The sequence below is a fragment of the Hyperoodon ampullatus genome, assembly GCF_949752795.1.
Source record: "Hyperoodon ampullatus genome assembly, chromosome: 7".
NCBI lineage: Eukaryota > Metazoa > Chordata > Mammalia > Artiodactyla > Ziphiidae > Hyperoodon > Hyperoodon ampullatus.
In genome coordinates, this window is record NC_136920.1 from 17,332,395 (window position 1) to 17,349,446 (window position 17,052).

Genomic DNA, 17,052 nt, shown 5'->3' on the forward strand with positions numbered 1-17,052 from the left:
AACCCACGACTCACACAGCACACTCAAAAGTGGCTTCCTTCCCTCCCTTTTAGGGTTTGGTCTTTCTTGTTTATCCAAAGGGCTTAATTTAGGAGACTTTTACCCCAAGGGGCAAAAGGCTCTTTGGTAGCAGGATGGATGGTGGCCCAGGCCCTGGGTTCTCCAGAGTCCATGGCTTCTGTTGGATGGAGGCAACCTTGCTCTGTCTAAAAGACTGGGGACCTCACCCCCACCCCTCAGCTGGGCACCCTTGGCAGGAAACAGGAGAGCCGTTCTCACCCTGACTTCAAGCCGTCTTCGGTATCAGCTCCTTTCCAGGAAGTGAGGGGGTGGTGGCCTCTGAGAAGATTCCTCTTGGCCTTCCCACCAGGGTAAAGGGGAAGGAAGCTGACCCTGGTGGAGCTCTTGAAAATAGCCCTTGTAAAGGAAGAGCAGGGCTCACAAGTTCACTTCACTCCCCACTCCCAAAGGCTCTTCTCCCCTGAGGACTCCACTGTCCCCTCAGCAGTCTCTGGCCCCTGCTCCTCTCTCCGGTGTCATTGGGTCCTCAGCCCAGGGTAAGCTGCAGTCAGGCAGGACAGGACAGGCAGCCGGAGGTCAGCAAGCTCTGAGCAGAAAAGAGCCAGCCAGCTCCCAACCTGTCTCTTGTCCATGCCCTTTGTGATTTCAGTCTTGGTAGAACTTGTATTTGGAGTTTTGTGCTTCAAAGTTTTTGTTTTTGTTTGTTTGATTTTTGTTTTGAGGGGGTGGGGGGGATACAGAGCAGCTGATCAATTTGTATTTATTTATTTTAACATTTTACTAAATAAAGCCAAATAAAGTCTCTCAGACTCATGGTGTTGGGTTTGGGGCAGGGGAGGGTGGACAGGACACACTCCAGTCCCGGCAGCCTCCATGCCAGATTCAGCACCTCCCCAGGCGGCTCACTTCCTCATGCCCCAAACCAAGAGGAACATGAAAAGGAACTGTTAAAACTTTACTCGTGAAAAAGGGGTGTCACAGGTGAGGATGCAGGAACCAGCCCCAAACCAGCTGGGGCAGAGGAGCGCTAGACCCCGGCCACAGGATAGCAGCGAAGGGAGGCGCCGTCCCAGCCCTTCCCACAGAGACTATAAATAATTTAAATAGGTCGCTCTGGTGTCTGCAGGGAGTGTTCAGGGGCAGGTGTGAGGTCAGGTGGGGCCTCGGGGCTGCTGCAGGGCGGTGAGGTATTTGAGGGCAGCAGCCCCGTAGCGGCGGGACAGATCCTGGTGGAACTCGTCCTTGAGGGCCTGGAGGCAGTCACGATAGGTGGGGCTGGAGCGGAAGCGGGAGATGTCCAGGCTTGGGGCGTGTGGCAGGTGGATGACGAAGGCCTCGGGCAGCACCAGCAGCTCGTATTCCTGGGGGGTGGGGCACGCGGACAGTCGCTGCCTGGGCTGGGGGGAGATGGCAGCTCTGGGGAATGGGGGGCAGATTTTTTTGATAGCCACTAAGAGCCAAAGTCAGGGCCAGAGGCAGACGGCTTTAGTTCTGCAGAGGGGTGGAATGCCCAGTAGCGCCGCCTAACGGTGCAGCATGCCCCACTGCGGTATAGTGAGCTCTCTGAGCCTGGAGGTATTCAAATCAAGGCTGGAGACAACGAGGTGACCCTTACCTGTGCATCCAGCTCCACGACGTGGGCCACCTTGTTCCAGCCGAAGCCCACAAAGCGGGGGTCGTAGCGGGGGCAGTCACGTGGCACCACCACATAGGGCTCGTAGTCAGCTGCCCACTGCACGTGGTATGGGGCCTGAGCCTCTCGCCAGCGGGCATAGTCTGTGGGCGCGTGACCCCGGGGCCACTCATGGTACCTGTGGGGCAGGATAGGGCGGGGAGCCAGGCTGAGGCTAGGAGCTCGTGGCTGGAGGGGGTCTGTGTGGGGAACCCCGGGGCAGGGCAGTGACCTCTCCTACCTGAAGGTGTGGAGAGACCCAGCGTCCAGCAAGGCCAGCAGCTCGGCCTTGGAACTGGGGAAGCTGAAGCGGTAGTGCAGGGTCTCAAATGCGGGCACCACCAGAGCTGCCTTCCGCCCGCTGCCCAGCTCCAGCTGCTTGATGGAGGCCCTGAGGATGGAGCACCCATGAACAGGAGAGAACTAGGAAGGCTCTGCCTCCAGCGCTGGGCCCAGTGGTTCTCTTACTTTTATTAGATGTAGGACCCGACGTCAGGGGCCAGCTCACCCTGAAGCCCACTAGACACACGTGGAACTGCTGTGGGAGCAGGTCCCAAACTGTCACTCTCCTAGGCAGCCCAGAGAAACGACACGGCCCCCACCCAAATGCAGCCCCCATTTTACAGAGGACACTGCAGCCCAGAAGGGAGCAGGGACACACTCGCCAGGGTCCTGCGGGTGCTCCCCCACCCCGTCCACACCCACTCACATGCCGTTCCTCTCCCTCCTCCGGCCCACCTGAGGTAGTCGTAGAGGGAGTAGGCAGGCAGGAAGTCAATGTCACTGAGGAAGACGTAAGGCGTGAGGGCCTGGGCCAAGGCCACGTTGCGAAGCTGGTTGATGGGGTAGAGGGGACCTTCACGGTACACCACGTGGTAGGCCACATCCTGCCGGGCGGAGAGCACCACCGAGGTCTCCACGAAACGCAGAAACTGCTGGGCCTCTGCGTCTGTCAGGTACAAGGCCAGGCTCATGGGGCCCGGCCAGTGCCTGCACAGGGCTTCCAGCATCTGCATCCTGGGGTGAGGGGAGTGGTCAGCCCAGGGAGGGCTGGGATACCTCCCGCGTTAGCTGCCACAGACACCCCCCTCAAGTGTGACTTGCTGAGCACCTTCCAGGCGCTTTTTGACATGCTCTTATTTAATCTTCACGGCTACCCCACAAGGTGGGTACTTTCTCATTTGACAGATGAGAAAACTGAGGGCCAGAGATATTAAGCCTTGCCCATGGTCCCACAGCTACGGAGGGGCAGTTCCAGACATCTGAATGGTTCCCAAAGCCCAAGCTCCTTCCACCATCTCCGGTGTCTCCAACTCCTGGAACTCCTCAAGCAACAGGCAGTAAGAGCTCTTCCTTCCACCAAGTGGAACCCTCCTCTCGAGACCCCCAGTCCCAGACCACACCGTGCTCCCTGGGGCTGCCCTCGGCACCCTCACCGGTCCATGGAGAGCTGGGCCACCAGGGTGACATCGTGGGGCTGGGGGGGCGGTGGCTTGTGGGGCAGGAAGGTGATGTGTACACGGTGCACAGTGAGCCGCTGCCGCCGGAACTCAAAGCATGCGTCCTCCTCGTCCAGTTGCGCCAGGGCCCGCTGCAGCTGAGGGGATGGGGGAGAGGAGGACGGGCTGGGTGGGGCAGGCGGACAAGCCCCAGACAAGGCCGGGTCCCACCAGAGCAGAGGGGTAGAGCCTCCCCGAGGGAAGGGAAGGCGGCTCCCTCTCACCTGCTCGGCCCCAGGAGGGGGCGGGCGGGGGCACCCAAAGAGCTCTCTCCGCAGCAGGTTCCCATCGTACTCCAGGAAGGTCAGGTAGAGGTTGCGGAAGGATTCCACATGCTTGTTCTTCACGCGAAGCTTCTTTGGTGAGTTCCAGTGGATCACCTGGGACCAGGGAGGGCATCGGTGGGGGGATGGGAGCAGGGAACAGGAGTCCCCATCCTGGGCCCATCACCACCACTCGGTCCCCCTACCCCGTTCACCTTGAGGTCGGACGCCTCTGAGTAGCAGCGCTCAGCCAGCGTGTGGTCTGACAGTTGCACGTTCCAGACGCAGGGCAGGGGCTGCACCAGCCACGGGTGCTCCTTGATTATGGCATTGAAGATGTCCTGGGCAGAGACAGCCATCACATCTCGGCCCACAGCCTGCCCCACCCCCCTCCAAAGCTCCCACAGACCTGGTCAGCCAGTGAGGTGGCAGGCAGGGTGAGAAGCTCCCGCGTGGCTGTCAGCTTCCACATCTGCTCCCAGCCAGTCTGCCGGAGCCGGTCCAGCCGCAGGAGGATCACGCCTGCTCATGGGGAGAGGTTGTCATGCCCACCTGGGATGACCAGCTTCTGGGGCCAGGGCTCAAGAAAGTGTCTTTTGAATGCTTATTTTGTGACGTGTTGGTATTTTCTCACTGTTCAGACGTGAGCACGTACTAGCTCTATCAACAACTGATCCTCTTGTGGGTGAAGGGGAGGCAAGGCACAGCTTACAGAGCACCTCCACAACCGTCTTCTCAAATTTGGTGATCCCAGGGCTGGTAAAGTCACCCCCATTTAATGGATGAGAAAACTGAGGCTCAGAGGAACCAAGTGATTTGGCCATAGTCATTCAGCATGTACGGACAAGGTTGGAACTGTGATTTCTGGCTCTTCTCCCAGTGTTCTTTCTGCAGAACTGTTCTCCCTGGGGGGTCTTCCAAGCATTCTGTGCTCTAGCCAGCCCCTGGGGCCCAAGGACCAGTGGCCGCCCCTCCTGCCCCCCCCGCCCCCCCCCAATGTCCCCACCTGTGTTAAATCCCCGGCCCAAGGCAGGCCAGGGCCTGTGGTTCCTCCAGAGGTTGCCGAGGTACCAGTCGCTCTGGTTCTCCACGAGACCAATCACTTGTTTGTCTGGGAGGGGAGGGCACGAGGGAGCTGCCTGAGGCTGCCACTGGCCCTCGGCTCAGGGCTAGGCCGCAGAGAGGCCTGCATGGACCAGGGAAAGGGGCTGACTGGGGTGGGGTCCCAGGCCTCTCACCAGAAAAGTGAGCAAAGAGTGCCCAGAGCTCTGCAATGTTGGAGGCAAAGGTGACATCTGTGTCCAGGACAATGACACGGGCCAGGTCAGGGGGCAGGGCGCTGGGCAGCACTAGCTTCATTAGCCCATAGAGGCCAGAGTAGTGCTTGTTGGGTATCCAGGAGACCTGGGGCTGTGGGTGGAAGGACAGGGCATGAGCCTGCAAGAGAAGGGCCTACGAGTGCCAGAACATACTCAGGTGACACAGGGGGAAGAAGGGATGGGCCCCAGGAGGGTGAGGGATTTGAGCTTCAGTAGATGTGATGGGACTGGAGGTCCCAGGCAGCTCTAACCTGTTCTCCCCGTGATCCCCCACAACCCTGGGAGGAAGGAGGGGGCTGGGTATGGCTGGGGAGGGGTGCAGAAGGGCCAGGGCTCCTGCCTTGAGCTCATCAGCGTTGTAGAAGCTGATCCGGACAGCAGGCACCATCCATGTGTGAAAGAGCGTCTCCAGGATGTTCCTGGCCACGGCGTCAGTCACCAAGTGGAGGTGCAGTGGATTTTTCCTTCAGGAAGGACAAGGGAGGAAAGCTGAAGGCCCCAGAAGGAACTACACGGGAGAAGCCCTACCCTTCGAGGGGCTCAGACGTGGCAGCACCAACTTCTGCCAAGAGCTTTTCTGTACCCAGCTCCGGACAGTCTTACAACCACCTTCAAGGGAGGAGAGGGACACTCCTGCCTGTACCTGTAGAAGAGCATGGACTTCACCAGGGTGATGACGTCTCTGCTGGAGTTATGACCCGCACACACGATAGCCACCTGCAAGAGCTAGGGAGGGAACACCAGGTCAGCAGCAGCCTCCTCCTCCCCTCGACGGTAAGGACCCATGGTTGGGCTCACCTGGCCCAGGGCAGTGTAGCCCCACCCGGCATCAGAGCTAGGCAGGAGTGTCGAGGGGGACTCCACAGGGTGGAAGTACACCCCCTCATTTCACAAATGGGGAAGCCAGGCCAGGAGAAGGGGAGGTGCGAACTCCAGGCGCCCCCAGCTGGCCGGTCAGTGCCAGAGCCCACACCAGGTGTTGGGATTCCCACAGGTGTCCAGGTCCCTGGGCTGGGGGCGCGGCGCCCCTGAGATTCCCGCCGCCAGGGGCCGAGCGCACCTACCTACCTCGCACTTGGGCGGCCGCGGCCGCGGCGGGATGCAATCCGAGCCGTTGTGGCCCCCGGGTTCTGCCGGCGGGTCTCCGTCGAAGGCAGCAGTCCCCCGCGGCCGCGGCCGCTCGTCTGGAGGTACACGTGGCGTTAGCGACCTGGGTAAGGATCCCGGGTCACCCCCGCCCCCACTCGCCTCCCGCTCGCTGCGCTCACAGTCCAGGTCCCCAGGGAACAGGAAGAAACCGATCAGAAGCAGCAGCAACAGCAGTGCTGCGGCCCCCAGCGCCCGGGGGCGCCCTCGGGGCAGCATGGCTGTGGGCAGGGGGTGCTCACGGTGGGGCGCGACCCCGGGCTGTGGGCTCCATCGCGGGCCCTGTGGACCAGGGAGGGAGAGAGGAGAGTCAGCCTTGGGCGGTGGGGCCCGACGGCCACCCGATCTTCTCTCCCGCGTTGAGTCGCCACCTCACCTGCTCCAGCGGCTTGGGGATCCCGACCTTACTCTCTCAGAAGACGGCTGGGGTGCAGGCAAAGGGGAGATGAAGGAGCAGGCCAGCCCGGTCGGAGCGGGAGCCAGCCCCGCCCCCAACCTGGGTTCAGGTTTCATCTACGCTTGGCTGAATCCGAAGGGGCGGGGAGACCCCTCCCCGGGGTGGGGGGGGGGGAGAGGGAGGCCCCGCCCCGCCCCTGCCCGGGCTTACGAGGACCCCTACAACGGGGGACGAAACCCGGGAACCCTCAGAATAGCTGGAGGGCTTGGGGGCAGCCACCCAGGAAGGACCAGTCCCAACTACCTGCTCTGAGCCCATCCCCCTCTTCCCTGCCCCATCTCCTCCCCCGAACCTTCCTTTGCGGGGGGGGCCGTATCCCCAGACCCGGGATCAAAGCAGTAGCCCGAGTTAAGAGGGAGGGGGCGGGCTGGAAGGCCGGGCCTCACGGGTCTGGACACCTGCTCAGGGGGCGGGAGGCGGGGCCGGCCGGGACTCGCCCAGGAGAGCTGTGGAGCACTTGGAGTGCCTGCTTTCCTCCCCGTCTGCTCCACCCCCACTCAGTCCAGGTGTCCTGGCAGCATAAAGCGGCCTTGTGAAGGTCGCCTCCTGCCCGAGAGTTGGCGAGGGGCCTCACTGACTCAGGCTGCCTGGGCTTCCTGGGCAGGGCCGGGGATCCCCAACCCTTCACTAGACCGTCGTGAATGTGCCTGGCGCCGGGCCTGGATCTCTTCCTTTCCCCCCCGCCCCGACCCTCCGCCCTGGAGGGGTTAGGGGACGCTCTGGGCTGCGAACAAACAACCACGGTTGACTGAGCGTGTATGCTTCTGTGCCAGGACCTATGCTGAGATTCCACAGCCTCATTGCAATTAACCCTCACATCAGTCCTGTGACACAGGCATGATTCTCCCCGCAGAGCTGAAGTGACCTGTTAGAACACCCTCTGGCCCCTCCTGCGGCTCTACCCTGCAGACAGAGTTTCAGTGCTGCTCCTCCATAAGGGTCTCCTGCCCTAGAATCCTGCCTGGATTCTGTCAGATTGTCACAAGGTACGCCTCTCCTTCCACATCCCTTGGTTTATATTGTTTTCCTAGCACTCCTTACAAGTTGACCTTATTGACTTGTTTATAGCCTATGTCTCCCCTAGAAGGTAGCTGCTCCCTGGACTGGGACCCCAGCACCCAACCAGGGCCTGTAAGTATGTGCTGAACATGGATGGGACTCACTGGACCTCACTGTGACCTGGAAAGGGGTTCAGGCTGTGTCTTTCAGCCCAGCTTCCAGCTATAAAAAGTGAGGGTCTGAGAGGCCCCAGCCCCAAAAGAAGTTGTGGCAGAGCAGCCCAGCCTGAGACCCCCTCCTCCCAAGTCTCCTGCTCTGAGGCCAGGATGCCTTTCTCTGGGAAATGGGGAGTCTGCAAGGAAGGTCTGGCTTTGGGCCTTTGGAGGCCAGGGGCAGTGGTTACCATGGAGACTGATGTGGCTCCTCAAACATCTGGGAACTGAAAGGACATGAGGGGATGTAGGGTCCACCCATGCGTCTGGAGCTTTGAGCCTCCAGTACCCTAATCCTCACCTCTAGCCTGGAGATGGGGTGGGTGTGGGTGAATCCCTCCCCAAGCCCCTCAACAGAGACTGGGCGGGTTAGATGTAAGAGAGCAGATAGGGTACAGGGGAGGGCCTGACCAGGGAGTTTGTGGAGGGAGCTGGGTCTGCAGAGTGACGGTAGTCATTCACAGTGCTGGCCCCACCCCTTGCTCAACCTTACCACTCAGGGGACATTGAGGTGCTGAGATGCTTGCTGGGCCTCTGAGAAATTCTTCTGGGGTGTGGAGGGGGAAAGGGAGATAGGCATGGGCATATGAAAGGGTGCTGGTCTTCTAGGCCTGAGACCCAGCTCTGCCCAGGACTTCGCTGTGTGACCTTAGACTAGTCAGGCCCCCTCTCTGAGCCTCAGTGTCCACATCTGAGCTAGACCTGTTGGACTGGTCTAGCTCTCTTCCCCTGTGGTTCAGGGCAGAGTGAAGGAGGCAGGATCAGGTCCAACCTGCCCAAAGGCCCTTCAAAGCCCAGCCAGGTGACCAAATCCAGGCAGGGGCCCAGTAGGGCGGGGTTGCCCTGGGAACCTCCTGCACACACGGCCACTCTTTGTCTCTGAGACCTAATCAGGCACAGGATCTGAAGAGGAAATTCAGGCAACCCTGCTGCTGCCAGCCTGGCTGAGCTCATGATCCCTTCCTTCCCAGTCCTGAGGGAGGGAAGAGAAACAGGCTCCAGCCCCAGTGTCCCTTATATTCTGTCCAAGGGTGTGTGTGTGTGTGGGGGGGTGCTGCTCCCTGTCTTCCATGCCTCTCTCCTCTCTAGAAGCACAGAACCAACAGCCCTGGTAGTGCCGAAGAAACCGCACAGTTCCCTTCCTCATTCTCTCCGCAGCCGCAGACGGAGAGGCTAGAGGAGTACCACTGATGAGGTTTGGGGAACAAGTTCATTAAGATGATGCGATGTAGGGAGGAAGGGAGAAAGAGCCCCACACTAAATGCCCTGAGCACTGGTCTTAATCCCAGTTGCTAACTTGACTCATGACCAAGTGGCCTCAACAGTCGCTGCTCTTGCTGAGCCGTGGACAGTAGGAGACAGGGCCCTATCACAGGAAACTCTCACTGTGGTCTGTTTGGCCAGTGCCATGCTGTGTGTGACCTGAGACAAGTCCTTTCCCCTCCTTGGGCCTCTTATTCCCCATCTGTGAAAAGTAGCTCACACCAACCTAGACAGGTTGCTAGGAGGAGTCAAGTGTGAGTGAACCTGGCACCCAAGAGGTGGTGAAAAATGGTGTAGATGATGCCCATGGCCGCCACCTCTGTTCTCCAGGACCTTTGCCTCTCCTTAGGCGCTGAGTTTTCATTCCTTGGCATGGGTGGGGAGGGCAGTTACAGATTCGATTCCCCACCTGATACAGAAGAAAACTAAGCTGGGGAAGAGGCTTGGAGGAGGGAATGCAAGGATGACCTGTGGTTTCTTGGTGGGTGTGTTAAAATGCCTAGATTCTGTGGTCAGACTAGTCCAGGATTCCAGTCTTGACTGGGCGTTCTTAAGCGGATCCTTTCCTCTTGTGGAGATAGTATCTGGTGGAGCGGATTAGGTAAAACAATGTAGTACAGTACTATTCTCAGAGTACCATAAACCTGCGGCCCCAGCCATGCCCCGCCCCTTTGCTCACAGCCAATCGGCGGCTGCCTCTCCAGAGCATCCGTTCCCTCTACCTCTGGGCGCTCCTCTCCCGTCGCCGCCCCTTTCGGGGAGGCTGTCCCGTTCTGGAAGAGATTCCCTAGAGAAGCCCCCATTTCTTGGGGAGCAACTGAGAGCCGGAAGGTGCACCCGAGGGCCGAAAAGCGCTTTGAGGTTGATCCCGAGTTCGAGAACCAAGTCTGCCCTCTAACCATTTTACAGATGGGGAAACCTGAGGCCCAAGGAAGGGAAAGTCCTGATTAAGGTCACCCTGAGCCGAGGGCAGAAGCCCGGGGCCGGGTTTTCTCTGTGACGATGGGTCTGCGGGTGCGCGCTTTTGGAGGGGGGCACAGTCCATGTGGGTGCTGGGGCCGAAGCCGAGGCACCAACGGTGCTGGCTAGGGGATCGTGAGTGCGTGGGAGGCTGGACTCCTCGCTGCCTCAGTTTCCCCAGCACTACCTCTGGTGGGGGTCGGGAGACAAGGCAACTTGCCAAACGCGCGCCTGAACACAGTCCGACTGTCCTTAGGCTGTCCCCGCACCTCCCCAATTCTAACGGAGGCTCCTTTTTGCGCGCTACTTCGCAGCTCTTGAAAATCTAGTCCTCCCGTTCGAACCTGTCGGCGTTCTATTGGAAAGACTTTAGGCTTTTGGTCTTCACTCTAGAATGAATTGTTCAGGCTGCCGCGGGAGCGTTCCTGGGACTATAACTGCGCAGGCGCAAGGGCAGCCAACCCGGAAGGCGGAAGAGCCGGTTCGGACAGCTGGGGTCTGGGGCGCAGAGTGTGTTAACCAATGACCTGAAGGAATAGGGAGGGCGGGATTAGGCCCGGAGTTGGTTAACGCTACCCTGGTGGGGGTTGATTTACGAAATGGGGTGAAGAGTGGTTCAATGGCCCTCCAAGTCACCATTCTTCTGGCCCGCGGAAGTTAAGCAACGCAGAGGCGGGCCTAAGACCGGAAGCAGGAAAGAGTGCGCAGGAAGCAGGGCGCCGTAACCAGTCGCGCTGTAGGTCCGTGGGTCTCTCGGTCCCGAGGGCAGGATGGAGAAGCTGCGGCTCCTGGGCCTCCTCTACCAGGAGTACGTGACTCGTCACCCGGCCGCCACGGCCCAGCTGGAGACGGCAGTGAGGGGCCTCAGTTACCTGCTGGCAGGTGCCACCCTGACCATTGACCCATCCCTTCGGGACTCTGACCTCTGACCCCACTGGCCCCCTTCCCTGCGGAGTCAGGGTAGTGATGGCTCTGTTTGAGAAGTTCCTTCCAGGTTCCCGTAGGGCGTAGGGCGTAGGGCGGGAATGTCCAGGGACCCGAAGCCGCGGGGTGAGGCAAACTCTCACCGACGCCTCCTTCTGTGCTTTCTCCCCAGGTCGTTTCGCCGATTCGCACGAGCTGTCAGAGCTGGGTGAGCCGGGCTTTGGGGAGAATGGGGGGCGGTAGGGTGGGTGAGGGCTTCCCAGAGAGGTGACCACCCCGTTTCAGATTTCCCGTTAGCTCATCCTGTTCTGTGACTGAATCAGACAGGGTACAGCGTCCACTATCCTAGGTCCTCCTTGTATGTCCCCATAGTTGGCAGAGCTCTGGGGACCTTGACTGGTCAGGAGGCTGAGCGAAACACCTTTTCTCCTTTTGCTCACTTAATCCTCTCTACAGTCATGTGAGGTGGGTACTGCTGTGGTCCTCATTGTCCAGTTAAGGGAACAGAAGTTTAAATGAGGTTAAGGAACAGCCACTGAAGGTCCCAGAACCAGGATTCAAACCCAGATCTCCCAGATTCCAGACTGTAACTGCCTCAGTGGTGTTCACTCAGTGAGTTCAGGAGGTACAGGTCCTGAAAGGGCTAGCTTTTTAAAGGTAGAGATGGAACAAACTTTCAGGGACAGGCTGCAGAGAGAGAGCAAAGGCCAGGAGGTGAGAGTGCACATCTGTGTCTGTTTGGAGCATGATGGGCACTTCTGGGCAGCTGGATGACCAGTGCTGTCCAGCAGGGCAGTAGCTGTTTTGTCATAGAGATCAAACCATCCTTTCTTGTTCCAGCCGCCCACCTGAGAGATCATTATGGGGAGTGTGGAGTTCTGAGGAAGTGTGTGGGGAGACATGTTGGTTTCCACATAGTGTGTGGGCGGCTGAGCGCAGCAGGTGGCAGGTGATCCCTGCCGCGCTAGGGAGAAGGTGAGGGGGTGGAGGCTACAGAGCCAGCCTCTCAAGGCCACGCTCTACCTCTCAGTGTACTCTGCCTCTAACCTGCTCGTGCTGCTCAATGACGGGATCCTACGGAAGGAGCTTCGAAGAAAGTTACCTGTGGTAAGAATTGTGCCAGGAACTGAGGGTGGGAAGCATAGGGGCTTGGGAACAAACTAGTAACCACCAGCCCCTGTGGGTAGCACATGTTATGATCTTATAGAGTTACAAGATGAGGCTGCATCCATCTGAGCCTCAAGCCGTCGCATTAGGTGAAGTGTCCAGGTGTTAGGGTGCCCTTATCAGGTGAAGAGACTGGGTTTCAGAGGGTAGAATAGCCTTTCCCAGCGGGAGAACTCAGGCTTACACACTTAGTCTTGGAAGGAGAAAAATCCACATCTCCTGTCAGAGGCGTCCTCTAGGGGGAGGGGCTGAAACTAGGGGGAGCCCCCTGACCTATTGGCCTGGGGTTCTTGCAGTCCCTGTCCCAGCAAAAGCTGCTGACATGGCTGAGCGTGCTGGAGTGCGTGGAGGTGTTCATGGAGATGGGGGCTGCCAGGGTGTGGGGCGAAGTGGGACGTTGGCTCGTCATTGCCCTCATCCAGCTGGCCAAGTATGTTGGGGATGTGGGGGGCCAGCCCTGGGTGGGGGTACCTGAGACCAGCTGTACAGATGGTGTTCAGCAGAGCAACCCTGACCCCCTGCTGGCTAGCCACCTCCCTCCGCCAGCCTCGCCGTACTCCCAACCCAGGGCTGTACTGCGGATGTTCCTGCTGATCTGGTTCAAGGCTGGTCTCCAGACCTCACCCCCCATCGTTCCGCTGGACAGGGAGACGCAGGCACAGTCCCAGGGTAAGCGGCTTCCCTGCTCTGGAGTGAAACGGGGCGTGGGACTGATTTGTAGATTGAGAGCTGACCAGCATGAACGTGGCGTTGTCATTTGTGGAGCACGTCTGTCCTCGTCAGCTCATTTTGTTTTCATCACCCTGTATTTTAGAGAAGAAAAACGATGATGAGGTCAGAGGCAGGATTAGATCTTAAATTCAGGACTTTTGACGTCAGAATCCTCATTCTTTTTTGTGGGCTGCAAGAAGAGGGCACAGAGCTTCAGTGGGAGGCAGGGGTCTTTTTTTTTTTTTTTAATTTTATTTTATTTTTGGCTGCATTGGGTCTTCATTGCTGCGTGTGGGCTTTCTCTAGTACCAGTGAGCGGGGGCTACTCTTCATTGCGGTGCATGGGCTTCTCATTGCGGTGGCTTCTCTTGTTGCAGAGCATGGGCTCTAGGCGTGCGGGCTTCAGTAGTTGTGGCACATGGGCTCTAGAGCGCTGGCTGAAGTAGTGGTGCACAGGCTTAGTAGGTCCGCAGCATGTGGGATCTTCCCGGACCAGGGCTCAAACCCGTGTTTCCTACATTGGTAGGCGGATTCTTAACCACTGCGCCACCAGGGAAGTCCCGGAGGCAGGGGTCTTGCCAGTCTTGTCTCTGGGCCTGGTTCTGTATCAAGAGCGCAGCCTCATGGGGCAGGGTACCCAGCAGATCGGTCCCTTCAAGGCTTTGGGCCCATCAGCTGTTGGCCTCTGGGCCTTACTCTCCTGACCTTGGGTGGGGGCAGTTCTTTGTTTCTCTTCCCTTGTCTTCATGGTCATGTCGAAAGCAAAGCACTGAGAAGATACAGCCCTTTGTTGGTTTGTGTGTGTGTGTGTGTGTGTGTGTGTGTGTGTGGCCGTGCAGCGCGGCATGCAGAATCTTAGTTCCCTGACCAGGGATTGGACCCACGCCCCTGGCAGTGGAAGTGCAGGGTCTTAACCACTGGACTGCCAGGGAAGTCCCAATATGGCCACTTTAGTGCTGTGGTCCCCATAGACCAAGGATCTTCCCTGCCTTGTTCCAGAGCCTGAGAAGCCTTGTTTTTTGGCTGGCTCATCTGCCACAGGTGATTACTGGCCTTTCCTCAGGCTGGGGAAGGCTGCAGAATGCTCCCCACTGTGGACAGGTCCCGTCTGCTGTGGTGTCCTTGACTTAGCTTCTGCTCTAGTACAAGCGTATCCATTTTTCCCTTAGCCCACAAGCATTCACTGCACGCACATTCTTTGCAGGCTCTGCTGGAAACGTCCCTCTGACAGTAAGACGTTGTCTCTGTTCCTTCTAGATGGTGACTGCAGCCCTGGCAGCCAGGAGCAGTCATATGTGGGGAAGCGGTCAAACCGAGTGGTGCGAACTCTCCAGAACAGTAAGTGTAGGATGTAGCCGGATGAGGCACCTCGGTGCTGAGGTCAGCATGGGCCTGAGGGCCTGGCTTTCATCACTGCCCGCCCTCCCCGTGGCCCGCCCCGGCTTGGGCCTGGCTGCTCATCTGCTGCCCTTGTGTTCTAGCTCCGTCGCTGCACTCAAGGCACTGGGGAGCCCCCCAGCAGTGGGAGGGACGGCAGCAGCAGCAGCACGAGGAGCTGAGCATCACCCCCACCCCGCTGGGGCTGCAGGAGACCATCGCAGAGTCCTTGTATATTGCCCGGCCCCTGCTGCACTGTATCTTTGGCCTGGGGTGGGGTCGGGATAGACGGGAGTGGGCAGGGCGGGCCACGTGCTGGAGACATCCTTGACGCCTTGGCCGTCAGTGCTCAGCCTGGGCCTATGGGGTCAGCGGTCGTGGACACCCTGGCTCCTGTCTGGTGTCGTGGATGTGACCAGGTGAGCCTGGGCCTGCCTGGGGGCTCCATTCCCTCCGCCGGGCTTTGTGCTGCAGGCCTGGCCTCACCTGGGCAGGCAGGGGTCCCTGTTCCTCCTGTTGCTGGTCCTAACCTTGTCCCCTCCCCCAAGCCTGAGCCTCCTGAGCGAGAGGAAGGGCCTGACCCGGAGGGAGCGGCTGGAGCTGCGGCGCCGGACCATCTTGCTGCTCTACTACCTGCTGCGCTCCCCGTTCTACGACCGCTTCTCCGAGTAAGGATCCAGCCCCTAGAACGGCAGGGCCCACCCTCGGCGAAGCAGAGGGGAGGGAAGTGGGTCACGGTGCCCCACCCCTGTTCATGCCTTCCCTTCCCCCGTCCTTCGCTGATCTGGGTTCACTGAGCACCTGCTATGTGCTGTTCTGGGTGCGGTCACTCCCTGATTTCTCGGGGCCGTCTGCCTCTGGGTGCAGCTTAAGCTGTTGTTGGTAGGCAGCTCGCTGAGGGCAGGGCCACTGGGATCATGGGCGTGAACTTTCTGTCAGTACATCCTCCGCTCACTTGCCCATCGTCCTTTCAAATAGTTGCAATTATCCCCACTTCTCACAGGAGACACTTGAGGTTCAACGAGGTTGGGAAACTGAAACAGAGCCACTAGCCAGTGGCAGAGCCAGATTCCACGTCCATGTTCTTTCCTGGCCCGTCCCTGCCTTGCCCAGCCCTCACTCCATCCCCTGTGAGTGTCCAGAGCTCCCAGCCGCAGCCAGACAGAGAGAGGCCTGCTGGGGCCGAGTCACGGGTGGCTCGGGGCCAAGTCTCCCAAAGACCTCTCCTGAGGTCAGACCGAGATTTGACGAGGGGTCCCTGTACAGCGACTGGGGCTGTGAGACAGACTGGAGGCTCCCGGGACCCCCTCTGTCCAGGTCCTAACAAGTACGCGGCTTAAAGTCTGGAGTGTTCAGTTGCAATTGTACTTCATGTTCTGTCTGTACAATCTCTGATTATTTTCTGAGACAGTAGAAAGTAAGCTTAGGTCATGTTTAATAACCACCTGAGTGAAAGTAACTGCCTGGTAGTTCCTATTTTCAGATAAGTTTAAAAGCTTATAAGGTACTGAAGCCAAATTTTATTCCATACTCTGGAGGAAACGTTCTGGAGACTTATTTGGATCATATGACCTCCCCCCTACAGATTGCTTGCACTCTACAGAGGAAACATTATAAACCCAGTATCTCATTAAACTGAGGGGTTGGGAGACGGTAATGGCAGAGGTGGCTTCCCAGGCTGCAGACCTCCAGTTTGGCTTGGTCTCCTGCTGACCTTACGAGTCCAGCACCCTTAGGGCAGTGGCCCGGACTGAGAAGGGTGGTCCAGAAACCCGTCAGAGAAATTTCTTGTTTCCCCAGAGGACAGGGAGCAGGGTGCTGAGGGGCCTCTGGGGCGTAGGCTGGGAAGAGAGCATCTTCCTTCTCCTTTTCTTATTGTCACACAATATAGTGTCTAGAGCCCGGCTGCTTTCCAGTTGTGGGCTGAGGTGTGAGCTTTCCAGGCGTGGCAGGACCAGAGATCTCGTCCTTCTGTGCTGGAGGATGTCCTTGATCCACAGAGTGACTTTCTGTCTTTGGAGATGCACTGCTTCTAGTCAGGTAGTCAGTGGAGGCTTCTTAGCACCTGCATTTGCAGGGACCCATACCGCCGACCCAACCTACTCCTTTCTTGCAGGGCCAAGATCCTCTTTTTGCTCCAGCTGCTGGCAGACCATGTCCCGGGCATTGGCCTGGTCACAAGTAAGCATGGGGCGGAGGTGTGATGATTATTGAGTGTGTCGGATCTCATGTGTGGCCCATCACCCTGTTTTCTCTTTGTCTCCTTGTAATATGATTCTTGGCACAGTTGGGAAAGGGAGCCCAGGAGGTCAGGTTGGGTGGGTGACGGCTTCTCGAGTGATATGAGACTGGCTTCTGTGGGTGGAGACTGTATGGCGGGAATGCAGCCTGCTGGAGAAGCCTGTTTGGAGATCCCACTGCAGCAGAGAGGCACTAGTCTGGGGCCGTCAGCATGTACAACTGGACAGCCCTGTGGTTGGTCTGAGCCTGAAACTCCTTGTCTGTAAACGAGGACAGCGATCGCTGCCAGTGCTGGGGGAAGAGGTGGGAGAGCTGGGGGCTCCTGCCATGCGGATGGGAGCAGCTGTATTTGGGCAGCAGTGGCTCAGAAGGGCCCCAGGTAGAGCAGAGCCAGGTTGGAGTCTGGCCCTCAGCCCTGAATGTGTTCCTCTCTCTGTCATTGCAGGGCCACTCATGGATTACTTGCCTACCTGGCAGAAAATTTATTTCTACAGTTGGGGCTGACAGACATTCCACAATTGGGGTGTGGGGAAGGGCAGGGGGTGCCTCAGCCCTTCAGTCCCCTGGTCCCCTCTGCCCTAATAAAACTGACTCTGGCAGTGTCCAAGCCTGTGACCTCTCCGTGCCCACCGCCCAGGGCGCCTGGCGCTCCCACCCTGGCCAGGCTCTGCACACAGCCCTGGTCACCACTAGAGTTCCCCTAATACCCTTTTGACTTTGCATCCTCCAGTGATGGAGACGCAAGCCTGCACCTTGTCACTGAGCTGAGAAGCCACCTCTAGGACTGGGACCTGGGCTCCTCCAGCCACAGAAAGCTGGCG

At 58.7% G+C, this 17,052-nt stretch overlaps 2 protein-coding genes across 6 annotated transcripts; one reads left to right on the forward strand and one right to left on the reverse strand.

The window, feature by feature from the left end:
- Positions 1-879: 879 nt before the first annotated feature.
- LARGE2 (LARGE xylosyl- and glucuronyltransferase 2) lies at positions 880-6,139 on the reverse strand (the record flags this gene model as incomplete). Of its 2 annotated transcripts, XM_079709478.1 has the most annotated exons (13): positions 880-1,382; positions 1,637-1,832; positions 1,935-2,084; positions 2,432-2,710; positions 3,130-3,290; positions 3,417-3,572; positions 3,671-3,796; positions 3,865-3,977; positions 4,462-4,566; positions 4,694-4,865; positions 5,115-5,238; positions 5,418-5,500; positions 5,843-6,139. In XM_079709478.1, 13 exons carry the CDS (start codon positions 6,137-6,139, stop codon positions 1,173-1,175), a joined length of 2,172 nt encoding a protein of 723 aa, XP_079565604.1. In that variant the 3' UTR covers positions 880-1,172. The 2 variants fall into 2 exon arrangements, with proteins under 2 accessions (XP_079565604.1, XP_079565603.1); XM_079709477.1 differs by having other exon boundaries at positions 3,130-3,572.
- Positions 6,140-10,548: 4,409 nt separating this feature from the next.
- Positions 10,549-16,823, forward strand: PEX16 (peroxisomal biogenesis factor 16). 4 transcript variants are annotated; one of them, XR_013811000.1, is made up of 12 exons: positions 10,572-10,693; positions 10,908-10,943; positions 11,766-11,842; positions 12,199-12,332; positions 12,471-12,571; positions 13,871-13,951; positions 14,095-14,247; positions 14,337-14,409; positions 14,539-14,658; positions 15,882-16,030; positions 16,107-16,171; positions 16,677-16,749. XR_013811000.1 is itself a non-coding variant. In XM_079708745.1 (11 exons), the coding sequence occupies exons 4-11, from the start codon at positions 12,259-12,261 to the stop codon at positions 16,733-16,735; spliced, it is 726 nt and encodes a 241-aa protein (XP_079564871.1). In that variant the 5' UTR covers positions 10,549-10,619; positions 10,908-10,943; positions 11,766-11,842; positions 12,199-12,258; the 3' UTR covers positions 16,736-16,823. The 4 variants fall into 4 exon arrangements, 3 of the variants coding, with proteins under 3 accessions (XP_079564871.1, XP_079564869.1, XP_079564870.1); XM_079708745.1 differs by lacking the exon at positions 15,882-16,030 and having other exon boundaries at positions 10,549-10,619; positions 16,677-16,823; XM_079708744.1 differs by lacking the exon at positions 15,882-16,030 and having other exon boundaries at positions 10,552-10,693; positions 16,677-16,823.
- The last annotated feature ends 229 nt before the right edge of the window (positions 16,824-17,052 follow it).

Excerpts from the sequence above, each read along its gene's own strand:
- PEX16 (XM_079708744.1), top strand. The coding sequence starts at position 10,582 with ATGGAGAAGCTGCGGCTCCTGGGCCTCCTCTACCAGGAGTACGTGACT. Across the intron at positions 10,944-11,765 it reads GCACGAGCTGTCAGAGCTGG|TGTACTCTGCCTCTAACCTG; the intron begins GTGAGCCGGGCT and ends TCTACCTCTCAG. Across the intron at positions 14,248-14,336 it reads TGCCCGGCCCCTGCTGCACT|TGCTCAGCCTGGGCCTATGG; the intron begins GTATCTTTGGCC and ends CTTGGCCGTCAG.